Source organism: Rhea americana, unplaced genomic scaffold, assembly GCF_003343005.1.
Source record: "Rhea americana isolate MKP2758 unplaced genomic scaffold, rheAme1 scaffold_143, whole genome shotgun sequence".
Taxonomy (NCBI): Eukaryota; Metazoa; Chordata; class Aves; order Rheiformes; family Rheidae; genus Rhea; species Rhea americana.
The window spans coordinates 1221274-1243161 of NW_028185517.1; the positions used below are offsets into that span (position 1 = coordinate 1221274).

General features: G+C 51.4%; 1 protein-coding gene across 3 annotated transcripts in view; it reads right to left on the reverse strand.

Moving 5' to 3' along the window:
* SAMD11 (sterile alpha motif domain containing 11) overlaps window positions 1–21888 on the reverse strand; it is a 129365-nt gene that overhangs the window by 27077 nt on the left and 80400 nt on the right. For all 3 annotated transcript variants that reach the window (XM_085298972.1, XM_085298971.1, XM_085298973.1), the window contains 2 exons: window positions 11085–11177; window positions 4628–4792 (listed from right to left, as the gene is read on the reverse strand). In XM_085298972.1, coding sequence (XP_085155098.1) covers window positions 4628–4792; window positions 11085–11177 — 258 coding nt within the window. The remainder of the gene's footprint in view (window positions 1–4627; window positions 4793–11084; window positions 11178–21888) is intronic.

The window sequence follows — 21888 nt, forward strand, 5'->3', positions numbered from 1 at the left end:
CGGGCGAGCTGTCGGGCGCCGGGGAGGCGGGGGAGCGCGGCCGGCCCGCGGCTCCCGGCCCGCCCGCGGCTCCCGGCCCCGGCTCTCACGCGGCAGAGCAGGCTCCTGGCGGGATCCGCCTCCGCCGCCGAGGGAGTTTGGCAGCGGAGGAAATTGTGCAACTACGGGAGGGGGTGGATTGCTGTTTAATTGCCTTCCTGTTGGAGGGAGGGAGCGAGCGAGCGAGGGCTGGGGGAGGCAGAGGGGAGCGGGAGGTTTCCCGAGCCAGCCGCGGCACCTGCGCCGCCTCCCCGCCCCGGAGCCCGGTACATGCCCAGCGCTGCCGCAGGCCCGGGGAGGCGGGGGGTGCCCGAAGGGCCCCCTCCAGCCTTAGGCACGGCCCCTCCCTCAGAGCACAGGCCAGAACAGAGGTGCACCCCTCGCTAAGCCCGCACCGCTGCGGCACCACCGCAGACCGCGCAGCGGCTGTGGCCAGCGGCGCGTCGGCAGGCCACCCGCACGTGTGGTCAGTCCAGGGTGGGTGCCAGTCCAGACAGGCTGCCCCCACTCCCGCCAGCGCCACGCGACGGGCAATGCCGCCCGGCCAGACGTATCGCACACCTACGTCAACCTGGGGCTCGCAGGGTGCTCCAAGGAGGGCGGGCGATGCAAGTACCACAGCGTGCGGCTCCGCTTGCCTTCCCCCMCGCGCACCACAGCTCGCAGACCCCCGAGGAGGTCAGGTGACACAAGCRCAGGTACCAGTTGCACTGGAAGAGGCTTACTGCAGAGCGCTACTCTTCTGCGGCTAGGCATCTGGAGTCCCCCGTTTATCTGAGGACACCTGATACACAACCTGCCTGATAATCCCACAAAAGAACCTCTGCTGCAATTCACATGACACACAGGAAACACATGCACACACACGCACACTTGCTGGAAACCTCCTTCATACACTCTGCAAAGGGGAACAAAATACAGCCGGGAGGGGAAGGAGAGGAAGGTTTATCCTAATGAGCAAACCTTGGCCAGGAACAACTCATATACTGCAATTCCAAAGCACTTTGCATGCACTAGCATATTAGTCCTCCCCGGCATCCGATTCCTAAGGCAAAGTCCAGGCAAGAGTACTGTAGCATCCTGACAGTGAAACATTTGCCCTCTCCCTGCTTTCTTTTACTAGGGTGCTATTTTCCTTCCATTTCTGGAGTTCCCTGCCCTGCATGTTCCCATTATCCACACGACATGTCCAGTCCAGTTCGAATCCCAAACATTTTTGGGATGGTCAGGGCTGGAGCCCAGTGGTGGGACAGCAAGCTGGGACAGAAATACTGTCATAGCTGCAATTTGTGTTGTCAATAAGCAGGACTTTGGTCCTTGAATATTTCTAGCCACATTGCATCTGTGCATGCACCAGCCCCTCAAATGAGGGAACAAACATTAAAATGATCTACAATTCTGAACTGCAAAGATATGTAAGAGAGAGTGAAACAGCAAGCCCCATTAGATCACATAAAAAGCCTAGAGAAATCTCCAAGCCAGAGACCATGCACCTTCGATGTTTATAAATTAATTATCTGAAAAACCCAGGTCACTCCTTATTGCCACAGTGCCTGTAATTTAGAAGTCTGGCGTGCAGCCAGTTCCAGAAGCTGCATTGATCCTGAATGACCGCAACAACCCCCCACACGCACACGCTCGCCTCTCCTCTCTCCCCCCTCCCCTTCCCTGTGCCCCTGCCTCCCAGCACAGCCCTCCTCCCCTCCCCGAGGATCCCTTATTTACAATCCTGCACTCTGACAGTTGGGAAATCAGCTTGATTGACAGGGGGACGCTGGCGGATGGAGGTTCCAGGCACGCAGACAGACTGAATTCAGAACGCGGGATGAATGCTGCTGGGAGAACGGGGACGGGGAAGGGGGGGCAAAAGCAATTTTAAAAAAGATTTTTAAATTATTAACATTTTTTAAATTATTAATGTTATTGGTGCCTCCATGCGAGCCCGCAGATAAACTGCGCTTTGTACTGGMACTAATAATTTATAGCACAACCAGAGCCCTGTGGTGGGGAGACAACCCAAAACACACCAAGTTTTGCCTTGTCAATGTTGCACAAGACAGTCTGTCTGTGCAGACTCCTTTTCTCCCTGTGCCCACCCCAAAACCTCACTGTGACCCCTCCCCCAGCAACTGCTGAAGAGACAAATTAATCATAATCATAAAAAATACGTCAGGCTTTTAATGCAATGAGCTACTTTACTCATTACACGGGGGGAGGAGGGGGTGACACCAGCTGTTATGCAGCACACACGCTGCCTGGATGTACATGCTCTGCATGTCCACACCCTCCGGCGCCCGGGTTAAGCGCTACACTACRACTGTGTATTACTACACAGATACGTATAGCACATTTTGTACAGAGTACGTGCTCCGGTGTATTCRATGTGGTCTACGCAGACCAGCGTCCATGGATATTCAGCATCAGCCCGTGGGATACCTCAGCCTTTCGCACACGATGCTTGTTACAGACCGTCCTTTGCACACTGGGCCTGTGCGCACAGCACACGTGTGGACACCCCAGCCCTGCAGCGCACCTTGCTCCGTACCTWCGTGCTGTACTTGCACAGAGGTACGCGCCACGCTCGCTGCACTGTGTTTATGCCGAGCCTCTGCTGATGAGTGAATCCTCACCCTACAGCAAAAGGGATCGCCTTCCYGCCCCCAGAGAAGCCGGGGGAAGGGCCCCTCCGCAGCAGCCTCTCCGTCAGCCTAAGCAGCAGCCCTGGGATTTACACTGCAGACTGGAAATTCTCCCCCAGCTCCTGCTGGATGCTTTGCTGGTGCTGCTGGTGCTCCTTCTCCGGAGCCAGCCCTCCGGGGCCTCRGGCAGGAAGCAGCACAGGGGCACACAGTCTCGCACCAAACTGGTTTCCAGTGGTGCTTCAACCCCCTGCTTCCAAGACTGAACAGCGTCAGCTCTTCCTCGGCCCTGCTCAGCCTCAGTCACTCAGCCAGCCCCTCTGYAGCTTCTCCAGCACCAGAGGGCTCAGGTACACCGCACGGCTTTTCACCGCGGCCAAAGCCGAGCCCGCGCCGGCACGCTTCGCTCGTCTCAGGCGAGGCAGGGCRTGCACGCAGGCTGGACCGCGGAGCACGTGCAGCAACGCAGGCGGCTCCGGCGCTCCGCAGAGCCCTTCCCGAGGTGGCTCCCGCGGCTGCCTGGTGCCCCTTTAGGCACGGCGCGSGATCCCGCACCCGAGCAGGATTTAGCCATGCTTCCTCCACCATCGAGGGTAAAACCTCTCAGCAGCGCTCCAGTCCATGCAGGAGCCAGCAGATCCTGGTACCGCCGCGCCTTTCTCCTCTCCCCTCAGGAGAGGGCAGCAGCACGGGACAAACGCACCTGCTAAGGTGGAGGCTGCGTCAGGACCAGGCTTTGGATTCTGCCCTCACTGCATTCATGCAACTGTACAAACGCCAGACSCTTTTAAAGAGCAGGATGTGTTTTCTTGAGCACAGATGTCAGTGCAGAACTTCTGTATTATCCTGCAGAAATACTGAAGCCTAGAAACAGCGGACAGGCAGGTATCACGGAGCTATAAAAGCACCACACGCATCGTACGCAGCAGGCCCCAACTAAAGAAGGACCAGGGACTCCCGCAGCTATCCACAGCGCACGGCTCGGCGCCAGAGAACTGCACCACCCTGAAGAGGTCTGCGGACAGTTTGTTACTGCTTGAAGCTGCTACCCACAGGTCCTCCCGGCGATGCTCCGAGGAAGCCCTCATCACCTGAGCATATACTGTATGTAGAAGAGGTTCTCTCCCTTTCAGCAAGTCCTCCCTCACTTTTCCATAGCAGATCTGGTTTCAACTAGTGAAGGACCAGATTAATCCTTGATGATGTAAATACAGTTGCTTTCAGCAGATGGTATCTGATATCATGGATGAATCTGTCCCACTGACTTCAGCAYCAGTCTGCTGAGCTGTCTTTACAGCACCTTTGCTTCACCTGCATATTTCAGTAGTCCCTAAAAACACAGGGCATTTAATCCTCACAAAGGTGAAAGGTCATTAACATCAGCTCACGTCATGTCTGCCTGTAGCAATTTCTGCACAAACTTTCCAAACCTAAAATTATCAACGCTCAAACAAATCCTGCATCATCATCCTGCTGCCTCAGATCTCGTCAGCAAATGGCCTACATCGCAAAACTCCCCTGCATTACACCAACGCTCACTCCCCTCGCTCCACACTGTGATCCAAACGAGACTTCTTYTGTGGTTTCTGAGCATTTAGACTGACATTAACTCCCGAAACCAAGGAAGAGAAGGACCCCCCCACACTGCAAAACAGCCAGCAACAAGGCTGCGGCCAGTTCTCTGCAGTAACGGGGCGCTGAGCCCCCACAGGTGACTGCAGAAGGCATTGCCACTTGCAGACAACCGAGAACAGATGCACCCGCAGCCGCGGCAGGCAGAGGGTCTGCAGGCCCCCCGGAGCACCACCTGCATTCGCTGCGCGAGACGTGATACCGCAGCCCGTACGTCCTCCACATGCACACACACACGCGGGATTCAGCAGAGTCCTACGAGACCTACACTCAGCGGCATACCCAGCCCCTCGTCTTCCCGCCCTCACAGCCTGTACCTCCATGGCTGGGCACTGCCATGCTGTTGGCCAGCTGGTAGAGACGCTGCTGCTGCTGCTCTTCAAACGTGCTGTGTTCGTTCAGTGCCGACATCATGCGTCTGTAGTGCTCCTCTGGGGTCATCTGAGTCACCGAGTCCTCGAGCAGAGGCGTATGGGAGTTCTCTGAAGAGCAGAAAGATTTGGAGTCGTTTTCCACAAAAGAATACCACAGACAATCAGAGGCACACGCACAGGGCAAAAGAATCAGAAAAGGGGGGCAACGGGGAGTTAGCACCATCTCCCACAACCATCTCATACACGCTGAACTTGACCTACCAAGCTGCCAAACCCAGCTATCTTCATGGTCTGAAAGGTACCACTACATGGAGCGAATACACACCCACCGCTCACTAATCCTCCAAACACGCAAACCATTTATGTACAGAAAAGTGCACAGCTTCAATTGCCACAGCACACCAGTGCGCACGCATACATACAAGGTTTTCCTTGCATCTAGCACAGACGTATACACTTTAGCCTAAACGATAAACCAAGAACTCACGAAATTTTTTAAAGCCAAAAGCACTGCATTATGATCAAACAAAATTGCAAGCAAGCTCATTGCTCCAAAGGGGGAAAAGAGGACAGGCAGGATGAAAGACTTAACTGCGTTCTCACCCTTTCACCTTAGGGGATGCAAGTTCTTTTCTCAACTAATACCTAAGCAGACAAACACCTCTCCCGCCCGTGTTCCCAAACACGGCTCAGAGCTAGAGACACAATAGCGTGACCTGTCACTAGAGACACGTTCAAGCACCTACTTCAGGTGATGCCGAGAACTGCACAAGAGTGATGACAGTCCACCCGATGGTCCACCTCTTGGGGGGAAGTCGCAGAAGCAGGCTGTTTCAGACCCGTCTATGTGGCTAAGCACCCCGTGGCCATTGCAGTTACACCGAGCATCCCTTCCTTTCCATCCTCCTGGCGTGACTGCACAGCGCAGGACTGAGGCTCCTTGAGGAAGGAAGGCCCTGCCTGCTCCCTGGGCAGCAGGATCCCGATCTAACAGCCAGGGAGATGAAACCACAGCAGCTTTGTGTTTACTGTAAGCAGAACCCAAGAGTAATTACCGTTTCTCTGCCCTGGCAGCTGCAGCTTTAACACTATTTTATTGTGGATCTTCCCCACAGGCAAAACCTTTTCATTACTTGCAGAGGAACTCCCAATAACTATTTAAACAGGCAGAAGGGGAGAGAGGCAGCAGGGAGGGCTCACACTACGCTACAGCCGCAAGACCACCTTAAGGCACGCACCCCAGATTCTTGCTCCCCAGTCCACCTCGTTTCTCAGTCAGAGTGCTTCAGGCCCCATGACAGCTGGCTGTGATGCCAGGATGGCTCCAAAGTCAAGGCAGCAGCTCTCAGCACAGGCCACTTATTTTACACCCCTGTTAGCACTGTAAYGAACACGCAGGTGCTGGGCACCTTGCCGGGAAAAGAGCTTTGGATGYATCTCGGGTGAGAAAGGGGCTACGAGACAGTCTGCCGCAAAAACAAGTGCTGTCCAAGAAACAGCACCCACAGATGTGGCTCTGCCACAGTAGCTTAGAGGCTGTTCCACTTTTGCCTCAACTGTTCAGTGCAAGAGGCCATCAGTGGTAAGTGCTGTCTGCCACCAGACTCATGACAAAACCACGCGTGCAGTGGCTCCAAACTTGGGGATGCTATTCTCCCATGCAACAAAGAAATCATCTCCTCCGCAGGAAAAAAAATCAACTGGACCTGTGCAAAGCTGCAAGAAAAAAAAGCATCGTTGCATCAGCAGCTCACAAGGCACTCTTCCTCCGCAAGAAGGAAACGACTGGTCCCTCCAACTYGGGCCAGCAGCAGGGCTCAGCAAGGACTCTCACTCACCATCGCATTTCACGGCTATATCTGCAATCGCTGATCCCCGCCCCAGTGACCTGTGTGTGTGTGTTAGGGTGCCCAGACCGCCTGTGCAGCTCGCAGGCTCACAGCCTGCTTCGAGCCRGGAGGCACCAGGAGCTGGGCCCCTGCCCTGGGCTCCGCGCATCACTTACCAACCCGACCAAGGCTGCGCAACACTGTCTGTCCCCCCCCGACACCCAGGCCTGCGCCAACGCTTCAGCTCTCTCCTGATGATCTCAACCAAAGGTCTAGGAAACAAAGCCGTATGCCACAGTCCCGACTTCGGAAAAATCAATGAGGGTCGTTTCTCCCCCCCTTCACAGCTGTGTCATTAGAGAGAAAAAAAAAAGGGGGGGGAGGGGGGTTAATAACACCGAATTACCATAAACTCTATCCGATCAGCCTCAGAGCAGATTTCAGCCCAAAGAAGGGGGRGGCTGGGGGTGGCAAGGGCAGGCTGAGAGGAAGGAGGAGTCTGCGGAGAAAGGCTGGATTTCCACGCTTAAAACTTGAAGATTCCACATGACTCAGCCAGCGATAATTCCAGCTCTGCTGAAGCTTTTCTGTCTGCTTTTGTCATTACCGGGGTAATGCGGGAGACTGATCTCRTCAAATCTCTCCGAGCCAGCAGGTGCGGCACGGCCTCGGGCAGGGCGGCTCGCGGGGCACGGCTCTCCGGCACCGCGGCGGGCCGGGGCTCTCGGAGCAGGCGGGCTGCCCGCTCGGCCCGAGCCACGCGGCGCTGCTGCGCGGCCTCTCGCCAAGCCTTTCCAAGGCTCTGCCTCCCCCGCCAGCTCAGGAGCCGGCTTCGGAGGAGCCTGTGGGCGCAGGACCCCCCAGGCTGTCTCCCCTCCGTTGCCCCAGGCCTGCGATAGACCAGTGCTCCCGGTACGGAGCTGCCGTGCGGGACTGCAAAGGCCATCCGACCCTTGGAAAAGGGACGGCACACTGCTGCGAACCACCTCGCCCCAGGTGCCACGGCAGGTCTCGGTCAGCACCTCCAGCGTCTTCGCTGCCATCTCCCGTGCCTGCTCCCACCACACCCACCAGCGCGGGCTTGGGGGCAGCGAGGTTACTGCCAACTTCAATTTTAGCAAGAACGGGACCAAATAGCCCTTCAATTGTTTGATTTGGCAACCGAACAAGATGTGGATCCAGACAGCCCCCTGCTCCCAGCAAAAACTGACAGAGGCTGGATTTGAATTGCTCAGCTGCAGTCCAGCTCCAGTTCTGGTCTACTTCATTAACCAAAGATGCAGTAAGATTTTGTTTTGTTTAAAATGATCTACAATAGCAAAGAAAAAAAGAATGGTAGAAAGAGCAGTGAATGAGGTCATCAGCCCACCCCAGGGGGCCAGTGCAACATTGTTCCCTACCGTGGATTTTCCAGCACTTAGTCCAGCCTAGTTTTAAATCTTGCCAAGTGATGAAGCTTATACCAGATTTTTCAGCGGTTCCAATAGGAACAAAAATATTCTTACTGATTTTCTCTTTTTGCAYGCTTCAGTTTTATTCCACGTCTCAAAGTATTGGAGAAACAGATCTCCAGACATGCTGTTGCCACGGGAGTGAGGGTTTTTACTTGGGGAATTGTCTCCCAGGGAGAAAGCTTCCTCCGTGACCTGCCAGCACAGCCCTCGCTCGGAGCCTCTGATACGCTTGCATTTCCATATTAGACGCGAGCACGTTCTGCTCCGCTTGACAGCAGCGCCGGCGCGGCCCTGCTTCCACCGAGATAGGGCTCTCCTTTGATCTCTGGCGTGCACGCTGCAAGCACTGCGGAGGGGGGAGGGACGGCTTCTGCTCCCCCGCTGGAAGGGCTTCCAGCCCTACAGGTGTTTTTTCACTCAGTCAGAGCGGGAGTGATTTACTCGGCTGCCTCCGTTCTGCTCGCCTTGTCAGGCGCAGCCGCGGCAGAGCGAGATGTGCCGCGGGCGCGGGGTCACTTCTCCTCTTCAAAAGGCTGTTTGGAGACAGTGCAGCTGGGCCCCGAGCAAGAGCCGCGCCGGGGCGAGCGCGCGGCGGAGCGGGAGACTCCCAGCCCGGGCTGCACGCCCCGCGGAGCGGAGCGGCGGCGCCAGGAGGCCCCAATTCCAGGCAGCTAGTCACCAGGGTCCCTGGGACTGTCAGGCAGCAGAGATCCTTCTGCTTCTGACCACCACCTTGCAGCGCAGGGCTGGGAACGCTTCCTCCGTCCCTCCACGGAACCGGTGCCACCGTAACGCTACCTAGCTGCCAGCAGGATGGGAAGCCTCCCAGGAGCTCTCAGCTGTTCGGGGCTTAAGACACAGGAACACCAGCTTCAGCCCTGCCCTCTTCCCCATTCTCATGGCAGCGACTGGGTAGATAAGTGCCCCTACTCCCCCTCCCTCCTGTGATGATGTGCTGGCACCAGCAAAACCCCATCTTCAAACACATGCATGGCGTTGGAAAGACCAGCCCTGATATAATGTAATATATATGTATCTATAATTTTATAAATATATATGCATTTATAAAATATATACATATATATGTGTAAATACACACATATTGCCATAAAATATATGAAATACATGTGTATGTATTTCATTTATGAATGCATATATAAACATGTATATGTGTGTGTGTAAATATATAAATAAATAAATACAGAAATTCCATGCCACCTTACACTGCTTTAAAGGGTAGGRARGSYTTYYKRRRAWWAAAAAAGTGGGAGTGGAAAATTAAAGTTTGCTTTTATTCAGGGCTTCCTGGAAGCACCTCTCTAAACGAGTCAAGGGAATCCCTGACTGAGTCACTCAGAGTTAAAGAGCAGAATTTAAACCGAATGCACTGAGCAAAGCCAAGGGTTGTTTCTTATCTGCCTCACGCTGCCCTCAACCCACTCAAGTAAACAAAAATGGGGGGAAGGACAAGGGAAAGAGCAGAATGGGATCACTTGACCCTGCTGCTCCAATGGCAAAAACATTGATTTGTGCAAGTTTGGGCCCTTTACTAGGGTGAATCTGAAAACTATAGTTTGGTTTCAGACACCTTGATTAAAGTTTCACCTATTCTCAGCCAAGCCAGAGAGAAAACAAATCCAAGTAACAGCAACCGAAGTACGTACTTTTACGGACCAGATGATCATTAAAGGTCCCTTCCAACCCCAACCGTTCTGTATTCATTGTCTTGGAATAACCAGACCAGCAGAAATAGGAAAGCAAACAGCAGGTGCAAGGATTGTGTTACACAAGTCTTATGCTATATGACAAATGCATTTCAGCATCCAGAGAAGCATCCCGCTGGAACATACCTGTACATCTGCTAGAAGTTTTGACAGTAACAGGAAAAGGGCAGATGAATAATTCAGGGAAAACAGGTGAAGAGTAGTAGTATGTAGGGTATCTCTTCACACCTTTCAGAAAAGCCAAGTAAAAAAATATCTGGAATAATTAGTTAACAGGCACGAGAGAATTACATGAAAGAAAAGATTTAGGATGTTCTTAGGTAGTGTTAGCAACATTATAGAAAGTGACATTCAAGATYCTTTCAGAGCATGTTGCCTTTCAGATCGTGATTTGGGGGCAAGGAGTCAGGAATCAACTATATAAAATAACATAACATAAAGTTAAGATGTAATACAGGACCCTGCAATAAATCCTACACATCATGATAGAGGTACTTATTTTAAGAAAACTTCAGGACCAACTGCTGCATACACCCGYCCTTTGGGATTCCCTGTATTGCTTAATAGAGCGCACACCTTGAAGAGTCTCGGCTGCTGGGCTCCAAACCCAAGAAACAGGATCGAGTTCCAGGCAGCCAGCCTTCCTTTTTATTTATTTTTTTTTAAGGGGCAAAAGAGTGCAAGTTAGGCAACAGTGATTGAGGTGGGCACTACTGACAGCTAATTAGCTTGAACTTTAACAACAAAGCCTCTAAGTGAACGGCCTGCAAAACCTCATTGGCCTGCAAAACCTCATTTGCACAACCTCCGAGACAAACTCATTAACTGCAGGCTCCATTACCCACTCCACCAGTTACAAAGAAAGTTTTAAAATGATGTTTATAGGAAGTAGCCATAAAACAAAAAAGAATATTTAAATAATCTCTAAAAAAAGAAACCTTCTGCAGATTCCATCTCTATAGGAACAGTACCATAAATGCATACAGAACAACCAGGCAGCCCTATCCTCCCTGCTAAGCTTCCCCTTTTCCTTTTAAAGGAACAGATGCCATAAACCCGGGTACATTTTCAATAATAAACATCTAGTCAAGATATTCTGCACGAAGAGTAGAAACACCCCTAAGATCTACCTCAAAAGCTGCAGCTTGCTTTTTAAATCATAATATAATTATTCTAATTAAGAGGCAATTCCCCTGCTGACTCTCCGATTAGGGAGCACAGTGCACTGGTAGCCTTCCTCATGCATCCTCAGAGCTGGATACTCACAGCTCCCGCTGCACCACCGCCTCTTGCAACCCTCCCTTCACCCCCCCCCCCCTAATTTCAATTAAGTTCCACTCTTAAGAAAAGAGGAAAAGGGGAAGGGGATGGGGGAGGGAGAAGCAGCACTTACCCTTCGGGGACTCGCTTCGGGCTTTCTTGCTTTCTAAAGGACACTCACTGCTGCTGTTGGGAGAACATACTCTTCTCTTGCCTAAAATTTCATCTAGAAGAGAGACGAGAAACCTGAGTATCAGATAAGCCTGTACTTTCCTCTTTGCATAATCAACCAGAGAGACTTAGGTATTTTGCTTCTCTCACTCACACACACACACTCTACAGGCAGAGGAAAAAATATCAAAATAAGAAAAATCATCTTGAGAGCCTTGATCTGTTTTCCTAATCACGCAGTCCAAAGGCACATAATGACTATTCACACACTGATCAATGCAATGTTTTAAAGCTATAAATTCCGAATCCAGTTGATTTCCTTACTGAGTTTCATCATTTGTTCTGTTGCCTTTTGTCCCCCTGGTGTTTCCACTCCTTTCATGCCCTGATGCAAAGCAACKAGGGGAGAGAAAAGGGAGGAAAAAAACAACACATACACACACACACAAAAAGCACAACACAGATCTCTGAATCTTCCTACCACACACACACACTCTCTCTCTCTCTTTTTTCCTCCCTCCCTCCCTCCCTCTCTCCTCTTGAAAACCTCAAGGTCCTTAGCAATCTTCCCTCTCTAAATTGTACGGAAACGCTCAAGCCTTTTGCATTAGTGGAGCCCTACAAACCAACACAAAATATCTAATATACAATTACAGCATCCCCGAACAGATTTAAAATCAATATCCTCCCATAATAATGCTGGGGAAACTGAAAGCATGATGTTGCATATGGGCAGGAAGGAAGAGACTGTTTGTCACTGCAAGCATCAAATTCTCATCTATCAAGGGCTTGTTAAAGATGCAGCATCTTAAAAAGAAAAAACTCACAAGTACCATGTCTGAGTGAACATAGGTTGCACCTGCCTATGTGCTACGCGACAACATGCACGCAAAGCTTCTGCAATTTGCCTGATGCGCGTTATCAAGAAAGGTTACAAAACCCCTCGGTGCTACCGATCAGAGTAACAAAATTGTTTCCGTTCCGGGTGACCTTTCAAGCCAAGCAAGTGTCCTTCATACTCAGAGTCACTCTGCATTACTTCAAGCTCAGCTAAGCAAGCGCAGGTTCCTGCCTTCGCGTCACAGCCACCAAGGCAGCCGGGGTACGGGCCCGCAGCTGGCGCAGCCCGGGCAGCGCCGCGATCAGAGCGGAGGCGCAGAGGCAGCGCTGCCCGGCAAGGCCTTACGCAAAGGGCAGCTCTGGAACTCCGCAAAGTTACAAGCGGCGTTTCAAGGTTTTAAAGAGCACAAGCCGCCTCCAATCTGATCTTGCTACGACCTTGTCGTCACCTCAGTTGTTAGCAAAACTAGCACTCAGAGACAACTGCGGAGGTTTGCAACTGTCCGTAAGCAAAAACCAAAGCAAATACAACAAAACAGCGGCAACTGGAAATCAGATGGGAAAGGGTGGAGTCAGTCAGTGACAGCACTTACATTTTCAAAACACTTCACATTCCAGGTGCTGAGTCAGCCTTTCAGTTCAGTTTGAATTTTATCAACCCTCGAGCCTCAATTTACCCATTAAGTGACTTCTCCAAAGCCACAGGCAGTATCAGCTTGGCAAGCCAGGATCAGAGCTGTGAAGTACCTGGCCACACAGCACAAGGAGTCACAAGCTGCCTCCCCATGGTCTCTTCATTCTTCATGTTGATTTTTCCTGGAAGTGTTAGTCTTWTGCTGCAAATCCTCAGACCTCGAGACCAAGATCATATATTCTCCTCAGAAGTGTTCTCATCCGAGATTTGCGGTTTTGAAACAACAAAGTCCCATTGCTCTTCTTACCCGTCACAGCCTAGACAGCAAAACCCATCAAGGCTGGTTCTAAAGTATTTCAGGCAGAAGAGACTCCACAGAGAAACTGGTGACAGAAGTACCAGTTATGTGTTAAAGCAGTTGTAACACAAGTAGTAAAGATTGTTTAATTTCGCAACTCCACCAAGGCACCTTGTTACCCACCCTCCTATTCCTCCTTCTCTTCTGTTTTTCCACTACAACCTCCACAAACCCACCCACCAGGCAYTTACTCTGACTAGCGCCATTCCCTGCTATTCCAAGACATGTCAACAGGACGGGGTGCGAGGCCCGTCTCACTCCCACCCCACTGGACAAGAACACCAAGACAGGGCAGTAACTCTGAAGCAGTATCAGCTCCATCAGACCCAYGTCTCCAAAACACCTGCCTCTGGGCGCACACACAACTGTGCAGCCGCATGAACAGCGAGGCGTGCCRGTCTGCTGGTCAGACCACAGGGAAAGGTTTGAGGAGTTCTTCAGTTGAGAGTTGAACTTGGCCCTGCAGAGACCTCTACATCAGCTTGTTAACCTCTTGTGAGAGCTGCAGTAMCTTCTTTCCAGCATCTCACATTCACTTGGTACCAAAGTACCAAATCATGCACGCTAGGTTAGTATTTGTGTYGCCTTTCCCTGCCCCCCACTGTTTTTTACGGCAGTCAGATCATGAAATGAAGATTTTCCTCTCATCTTTGTTAAGGTAAAGCCCTGGGATGCATCAGAGACTGCCCTTGCCCCTAGAAGTTTGGGGACTCAACTGACACAATAGATACTAAGCACAGAAAAAGGAATAATTACCATCAGTAGCCAGAACTGAAGCAAGATAAAATACCTAGATCTAATAATCTGCCCAGAGTTTAGAGTCAATAGGAGAGCACGAGACTGAACAACACCAGTCTTCCGAATTCTAGCCCAGCCTCGTAAGTCAGTCCTTCCTCTTCACTCTCCTAGCTGCAAAGCARGGAAGAGACAAGTGCACTGTGAGTAAACTCACAGATTCTGGGGCAACACCTAACTGGCAACGTATTTGTAATACAGGACCAATCCTCTCCTCACTACAACTTAAACCACACACCCAGTTTTGGCACACCACCTATACCCGGTGAACCCAGACCCTTTTATAAGGCCTTATACTCCAGATTCATCCCTCTGTTCCCAAAGGCCACGCACCCACTCGCTCTTTGAACCCGCACACAAAGAACCAGGACAGGGGCTGACGGGGTAGGGAAGGCAGCAGCCACCGCTTCTCTTCCCCAGACTTTGCAGCAGCAGCAAAACCAAATACACTTTGCAGATGAGTTGGCAGGGCAGCTTCTGGATGTCTTATCAACCTTACAGAGGTAGATTGTGCATTGAGACTGTATTGCTAATCACAAATCAGGAAGCCAAATGATTGGTGTTTGCTCTGCCTAGGCACCTATAAAAGCTAACACCTCACCTTCAGACAGAAGCATGGGAAGGGAGAGGATAGGCTGGGGGAGATTGGTTGTTTTTCTTTTAATCTCTGCTCTTCCCTCCTCTCTCCTGCCTTCTCCAAAGCATTTCAATTGAAAGGAAGCCAAATGAGGGTAATTTTTTAATATTAAGCTGAAAATGAAAGACACTATCAGTAGAGCAGTAATGTTATGAAACTAGGCCATGGCAGCAATGCAAGTGAGGCGAGCTAGGGCTAGAGGAAGCCTCGAGCATACTGATCCCTTTCTGCCACCGGTGCAACACAGCGCTGACCACACACCCCCCCCTCCACAGGGCTCCCACGGGCCACAGATACTGCATCGCATCCAAGGCTCCTGCTCTCGGCGATGCAGTGCAGACAGCAATCCAGAGAACTTTTTGGAAATCAAGTCAAGTATTTTCCCTGAAGATCCAGCTTGCCCAGAAATCAAAATGAGTTTTATGCCCCTCTGTCCTAGRAAGGGAAAGTCTAGTTCTCACCTGCTGCACTTCTACAGTGAAGAACAACTAGAAATAGGCCAGGGAAGTAGGTCAGCTGGAGGAGGATAGCACTTCTGCCCCCATAGAGAAGCATCACCCACAGGCTTTGCAGCCATAAAGGAGAATGAAAGTAGATATGACAACATAGAGCTAGTCTGGCTAGAAGACAGGGCAGTGTGGATTTTGTCTGATCAGAGTCCACTTTGGACAAAATGATTACAGGCCACAGGTAGGAATGTCATATGGAAGCATCACCTCCTGTACAGCAGTACAGTAATCCTGGGTCTCCCAGCACCATACAGAGCTGTTTGACTTAACAGTCTTGTTCACAAACACATCTAAGGATCCCAAGTCTTACTACTGAAGAGGAGATTTGGAAGTCTAGGTCAGCTGGGCYAATTGCCCCAACCTAGAGAAAACACATCTCTAGGTTTTCCCAAAGAGGGAGAGACTTTATCTCCACTCTTTGCCAAGGAATCTGCAGCAGAGAAGATGGACCAAAGACACCCATTGCATCAACTGCAGGGTGAGAACTCAGCCCATAACCCAGTGACCACAGAGTTTCACCTGGAGAAGGGAAGTAGACAACTATGAGAAAGACACAAAATTTTTTCCCTTACGATGTCGTTAAACGAGCAGACTACAGGGTGAGTCCCAGTTATGGCCAAGGGACCACACCAAGCTCTTCTCAGTGTAGCATAGTGTTATGCTACAGATACTAATAATGAGAAGAGATCAAGACCTATCTCATGCTCCCTATCCTTATCATTGGTTTTGCAATGAAAGCCTCTTGGACCTAGGAGTTTAGAGTAAACGCAGAACTGAGCCAAATTACATAGGAAATCACCCAGATTCTAATAGCCAACATCTAACAAAGGGGAGAAAAAAAATCCCCTTTTCACCCTCCTCTACATCATTTTAAGAATAGGAAAACATCTTCGCTTGCTCTGGACTCCCCCATCAAACTTAAACCCAGGAGACAACAGTTCCCACTAACCAGTCTGAAGTGTCTTGGCAGCATCTCAGTTTATTCAGCCTTTCCTTTGGCACAAACAGGCTGCTGCTGGAAGAGCTGCTCTGYTCAAACCACTCTGGTGCTCCAGCCCTGCTGCTCAGTCTGTTCCTGTACTGAATGCAACAGGTTTGCAAGGACCCTGGAGACTTATTTCACTASTGATGGGCTTGTGCCTCTGCCCTGATTTTAAGGAGCAGCACCAGCTTGCTGAGTCCCAGAAGGCCCAGGACTGCTCACAACAAAGGTTGGCATACGAGGGGCCACGCAGTGGACGCATAGCAACGTGGAATCTGGCTGCTCTTCAGCTCYATCCTTTGCCAGCAGGAATCAATGRAACAAAGGGAGAGTGAAGCACAAGGTCATGGGAACAACAGGCCATAATTTCACTGAGGGCAATGAGAATGGAAACAAAAAATTGGGGGAGCTGGGGGAAGGGAAGCAGTGGGCTTCTGGAAGTTGGGATYCTAGAACAACACAGTTGTGTGCCAGGTCCTGGGGAAGAGTTAGTTCTAGCAAGGAAGGGAGAAATACTGCTGGAGTTCAGCAAAGCAGACCTCGGAATAACAGCAAAGATAGCATCCTTCACCCAGCACGTCAGCTTAATGGCTTTACAGACATGGCAGGCAGCTGGCTTCAAACCTTAGCTATTGCTCTGGGTTATCTCCTTGTTCCTTCATGCCCCCACATCTGTGTCTGTTTGTTGGCTGTCATTTAAATTTAGATTGCAAGCTCTACAGGGCAGGAAGCATCCTTTCACTAGGAGTTATACCAGACTTACTAGTAAGAATGTTTGAAAAGGCAGAGCAAACTGGGCACTCCTGACTCAGGACTGTCCATACCCTAAACCAAGGTCTCTGCAAATGTTCAGCTGGAATATCCCTTCCCTRTGCAGTACTCTTCAAGCTTCCCTTGACAAGCAACTCTTGCAAACAGGAAGAGGAAAAGGAACGACGGGGAGCAAGGAACGGGACAAGCTAATGGTCTTACTATAAAGCAGGGAGGATGCAATGTATCAAATAGCCAAAGGTTTTCCTCTTTCCTGGTCACTTTGAAAAAACTTGACCTTGACAAACTTGTTGTCCATTCACTTCTCTCAACAGCAGGCAAGGACTCCAATAGACAAGAGTTAATGGTTGTCACTCACTGATCTCAACACACTACGTAGAAAGCAATACCCAGAGGCAGGCCTTGTGTCACACACTTCTTCCTGCACATGGGTTAACTGAGATCAACATCAAAGTTGCAGGAGCAAGACAGCAGCTGAGCAGAAGGACTCCACATGTATAACAAACCAGCCATCCTCTCCTAGGCTTGAGAAGGAACCTGCATCTCATTTCTCAGCTATARCTACTAGACCATCTGCCTTTCCTCCTACCATGCAAACAGTATCCCGCTGCTTCCCACTTCTTCTTGTGCTCGCTCAATGTGCCCAGCTAGCGTCCTAAAAGGACTACCCAGTCTTTCAGTTCCCAAGGAATGCAACAGAGGGAGGTGCAGGTTATGCTGGAGCCATTCACCAATCTGTCTATAATAAGGCTGTTTATTAAAGGTGCCCAAACATCCCCTCGTCTCTCATATTCCTACAAAATTCATTTTTGCAGCATGCACAGAGACACAAAAAGGTGGTAAATATTCATAGTAAGAAAAACACTCATGGAAAGGATATATAACATTTAAGAGAGATCTGGATTCATTTTATATGCTGCACAGAGGCTTTTTAGCAACTGCAAACTTGTGAATCCCTGTTCTCTCTCAGGAAAGATTTAAAGAATGAGGTTGGAAGGGTGGGCTGGAAGTTCAGGCCTTTTGGGGACTCTTTCAAGCTCTAAAAAGGAGCAAGTTCCAGTGGGCAAAGCAGGAGGAGAGAGAAGGTTTCTTATATAAGAAGGCTTAACCTCAGTTCCAATAAGGATCACGTGTCTCCTAGAGGGGCCACAACCTGCTCTGGAAGAGGTTGTTTGGTCTCAGTTTATCAATCTGAGAAATGATACCATCACCCCATTCTCACCATATCAGTTTGAGCAGGAACTGGTAATCACAAGAGCTGGGGAAAGAGAAAGGAAAAAGTGATCCTGGCAAGGCAGAGCACCAACAGGTAAAGCACCTCAACTAGATGAGGGCCTCTGCATCCCAGCTGCTCTCACCCTTCCTGTGCTGCCCCCGATGGTAAGTCTAGCATCAATGTCTCTTTTTCCTAGCATTGTACTCTTTGATGACCCCACTAAACCTGTGATAAGAAGTATGAAAATTGGCACCTTTTCTTTGACATAGACATCCTCCTTCGGCACTGGGGAAAGTCATACACCACCTGATCGTGCCAAAAGGTAGACACAGTAATGTGTCACGAACACCACTCAACTCTCAGCAGGCGCCTAGGTGCCGTCTTCTGCGTGTGGCCTGTGCCAACAAACCTGATATTCCTTCCAAYGTCCTGGATGGCCACTTTACCTCCTCTGACTGCTCCATGGACAAGCCTCCCAACAGCTCTTTAGAAAAGCACATGCTAAGGATAGGGATTTCTGACAGAGTTGCTGGTAGAGCTGTACCTGTAGCACCATTTAAATGTCCAATTGCACTCAGCCCCTGAAAAAAACAGCGCTCCTCCAGCCCGTGACAGCTTTGACAGCCAGACTCCTTAATTCCTTTTTCTTATTCCCTTAATCTGTCATCTTTATCAGGCTGGGGAAGTGCCAGGCAGCATGCAGGAGCCCCGGCCCCGATCAATCTCCACATTACAGCTGACAGAATGGTGCTAATAACTTATTGATCTAATGTTTGCCAAGCCCCACTGGGGCTGAAAGGCTGCCATTGATTGGCTTGAGGGAAGGAGCCTCTCAGCTGAGAGCAAAGCGGAAAGCCTTCAAATTGTCTTCTTCCTGAGGAGCTCGGAGATGGAGGGAGGGTAGAGAACAGAGAGGAGGACAAGGGAACCAAAGAGGGAAGGAAGAGAAATGGAAAGGAAGAAGGGCACACGTGTCAGAGGGAGACTAAGCATGGAAAAGGAAGGGGGAAAAAAGTTTGAGAATGAAAGAAATGGAAGGAAGAGGTCAAAGAGTGGGAAAAAGGAGAAAAAGCAAAGAGAAGGAAACGGAAACAGAAGGATAACGCAGAGCTGAAAACTTGGTAAAACAGGCAGATATCCCTCCTCTCACCCACAGAAAAGGGTTAACGAACTCTTCCCAACCCTGAGCCCTACCCCTAGGGCAGCTGCTCCCAAGTCCACTCACGSCCAAGTGTCCAAAGCATGCAGCAAACCAGCTCCCCAGACCAGGTCTGACACCACAAGCTCGTGCTCGCGGACAGGGCGTCCGCAGAACGGATTCCTGGTTAATTTATGAGCCAGYTCTCTGCAGCCACGCACTTGCAGCTTACTCCTTCAGCCTCCCCACCCATCCCTTCCTGCTCTCCCTTCCACCGAAGAGCCCGATAACCACAGAAAAGCATCACACGTGCTCAGCACTGGGAGAAGGGTTGAKGAACTTTTCTGTGCCCCGTGGGGAAACTCGGGCTTACCTGTACACGGGAGGAGACAGCAGGAGAACACCGACCTTTCACGGAGGACAGCAACGTTCACGGTCCCCTCTCCCATCCGCCCGCGGCCGGCCCGGTTTGCTCCGAAGCACAGGCGCCGGAGCAGGGCTCCAAGGCAGGGACCGACCTGCCAGCGCGTCAGGGAGAGGCGCTCACGGTCACGCGAGGCCTGCCAGGTTCCTCTGCCTCGGGACTCTGGCCGCACAGCGCTCGTCGCGGTCAAGTCCGCGTTTTGCCTGGCCTCCTCCAGCTGTGCTGATCAGAAAGGCCGAGGCAGCAGTTCAAAACCTGGTCCCCAGGGCCAGCATCTGCCCGTCTCCTCTCCCACCCCTCCTCCCAGCGCCGCCCCCCTTCCTCTCCGGCAGGGCTTCTCCCTCACTTCCACTAGAAACCTCATGAAACCGATTGCTCGAAAGAAGCAGGGAGCACAGCAGCCGCCCATACTGGATTTCTATATATAACACCAGCGAGATGTCACCGCACCAATGATTTGTCTTCAGCTCTTTACTAGCTGCCTGTAAGACACCTGGGAAAGGGGGAGGGGAAGGGGTTATTTTTGGAAGCAAGAAAACCTTGCTCTTTCTCAAGCTACAAGAAAAGGCTGGAGGAGCTGGCGTCCACTTCGGGCTCACAGCCGCAGCACGAGCCCGCTGCGAGCCGGGCGGCTGGCAGCTCCCGGAGACGCGGCCTCCCCGCCCCGACCGCGGCCAGCCCGCCCCGCTCGCCCCAGGTGCGCGAAGGCCGGGCCACCCGAGCTGCGCTGGCGAGCCCCGGCGCGCTGCAGCGCTCCCTTCCTAAGAGCGGGGTAGAGGCAGCTCGAAGCGCATCACCGACCTTGCTCCCAAAGGGGCTGGCAGAGCCTCCTCAGCAGACCCCTCCTGCCCCCAGCAGGCTTCCAGTAACGACCAGGAGCAGGGCACTGAACTGCCTCGGCCCTTCCTTCTCCTGCGCTGACAAAGCCAGGAACGAAACCTGAACTCTCAGGCCACTAAAATTCGCCACGCTAACCTACGCCACACGGGCAGCTGCACGACACAGCAAAAGGACATGCCAAGTGTTTCCACGCTGGGCCTTCCCGTTCCCCCTTCACCTCCCAGGACCTCAGTCTGGACCACGAAAGGATGCTGGTTGCCTCCCAYCCCAGTGGGCCTCAGAAGAAACAAAAGTGAGCCTAAACAGAGAAGAACGGAAGGACAGCCCCCCAGACCCAAGCCAACGAGCTGAAGGGCAGCGACAGGGCCCAGACCCTCGCGCTGCCTAGGTAAGCAACCGTCCTTCATTGTAAAGCATGTACGCAAAGGTGGCTGGGCTTACAACTCCCAGATGCCCATTTGGTGCTGATTTTCTGCTCAATTTAAGGCAGCAATTCAATAAAAGCTGCTGCTTTTTTGTCGTCGTCGTTTTGCTTTGTTAAGTGAAAACAYGCCCGCGTTCTAGCTCATTATCGCACGCTCAGAAAACAGGCGTTCGCTGTGATTCTGTCTCTAGCCATTAGCTGTAATATCCCTGATCCCAATTCTTTTTTCGCCCCCAATATTAACTCYTCCTTAGCAGATGAGGGCTCTAGGTTTCAGTGCGAAGCCAAGCAAAGTCACTGGGAAGCCCTCCACGGCAGGCACACTGCGTTCAGGGCTCAAAGAGAGCAAAACAACTAGTTTGGCCAGTTACAGATCCATGCGTGTGAACTACATCTGCATGCTTTGTCAAGAAAAACTTTGAGACCCATTTTTACATGTGAATCTGATCCCATAAGGTATTTGGGAAGAGAGGAAGGAGAAATCGGTAGGATTTTTAGTTCATTTGTTTTTGGTTCCCCCCTTCGCAGGAGAGAAGTTATTTAGGCGCTTGGGACCAAGACATACTGTAAAATATATTTCCAAATCCTAAAACAGAGTGCGAAGCACAAACACGCGTAAGGGAGAAGGCACCTGTACTTTCCCTGCCAGCCACGGTCCCCGCAAGGCTCCTCCCGCCCTCCTCGACTCCCTGCATGCCCTGGCAGACTGCACTAACCAAACTGGATGGATTGGGCTTGTTTACAGACACATCACYAGCTGCTTAAAGGGGCTCTAAATCCGTGTTTGATGTGCAAACTGCCAGCTTTGCTGCGGCGCCTCTGCCAAGCGCCCCGGCCCTGCTCATCCTCGCGTGAGCGCGCGTCTCTCAATTAAGATTAGAGGTGCCGTGTGCCGTCATCCGCTCGCGAGGTAAGCTCCTCYGCAGGGCCAGCGCTGCGCCCTGCCTGCTGCCCGCCTTTATCTGATCCATCTGGAAATGACTTCCGCGCTCTCAGGCTCACCGCCTGCCCCCCCACCACACGCACGCGCTCCCCGAGGCATCTGCTCACCTTCGCAGGTGTTGTTAAGCCCCTAACAGAATCTCACAGATGCAGGCTGCTCCTGCGTGCTCCCGAGGAARCAGAAGCCCTCACATATGTACCTTTCCTTTCTTTTTCCATTTGGCTTATTATATCCCCATCGTGACTGCAATTTAAT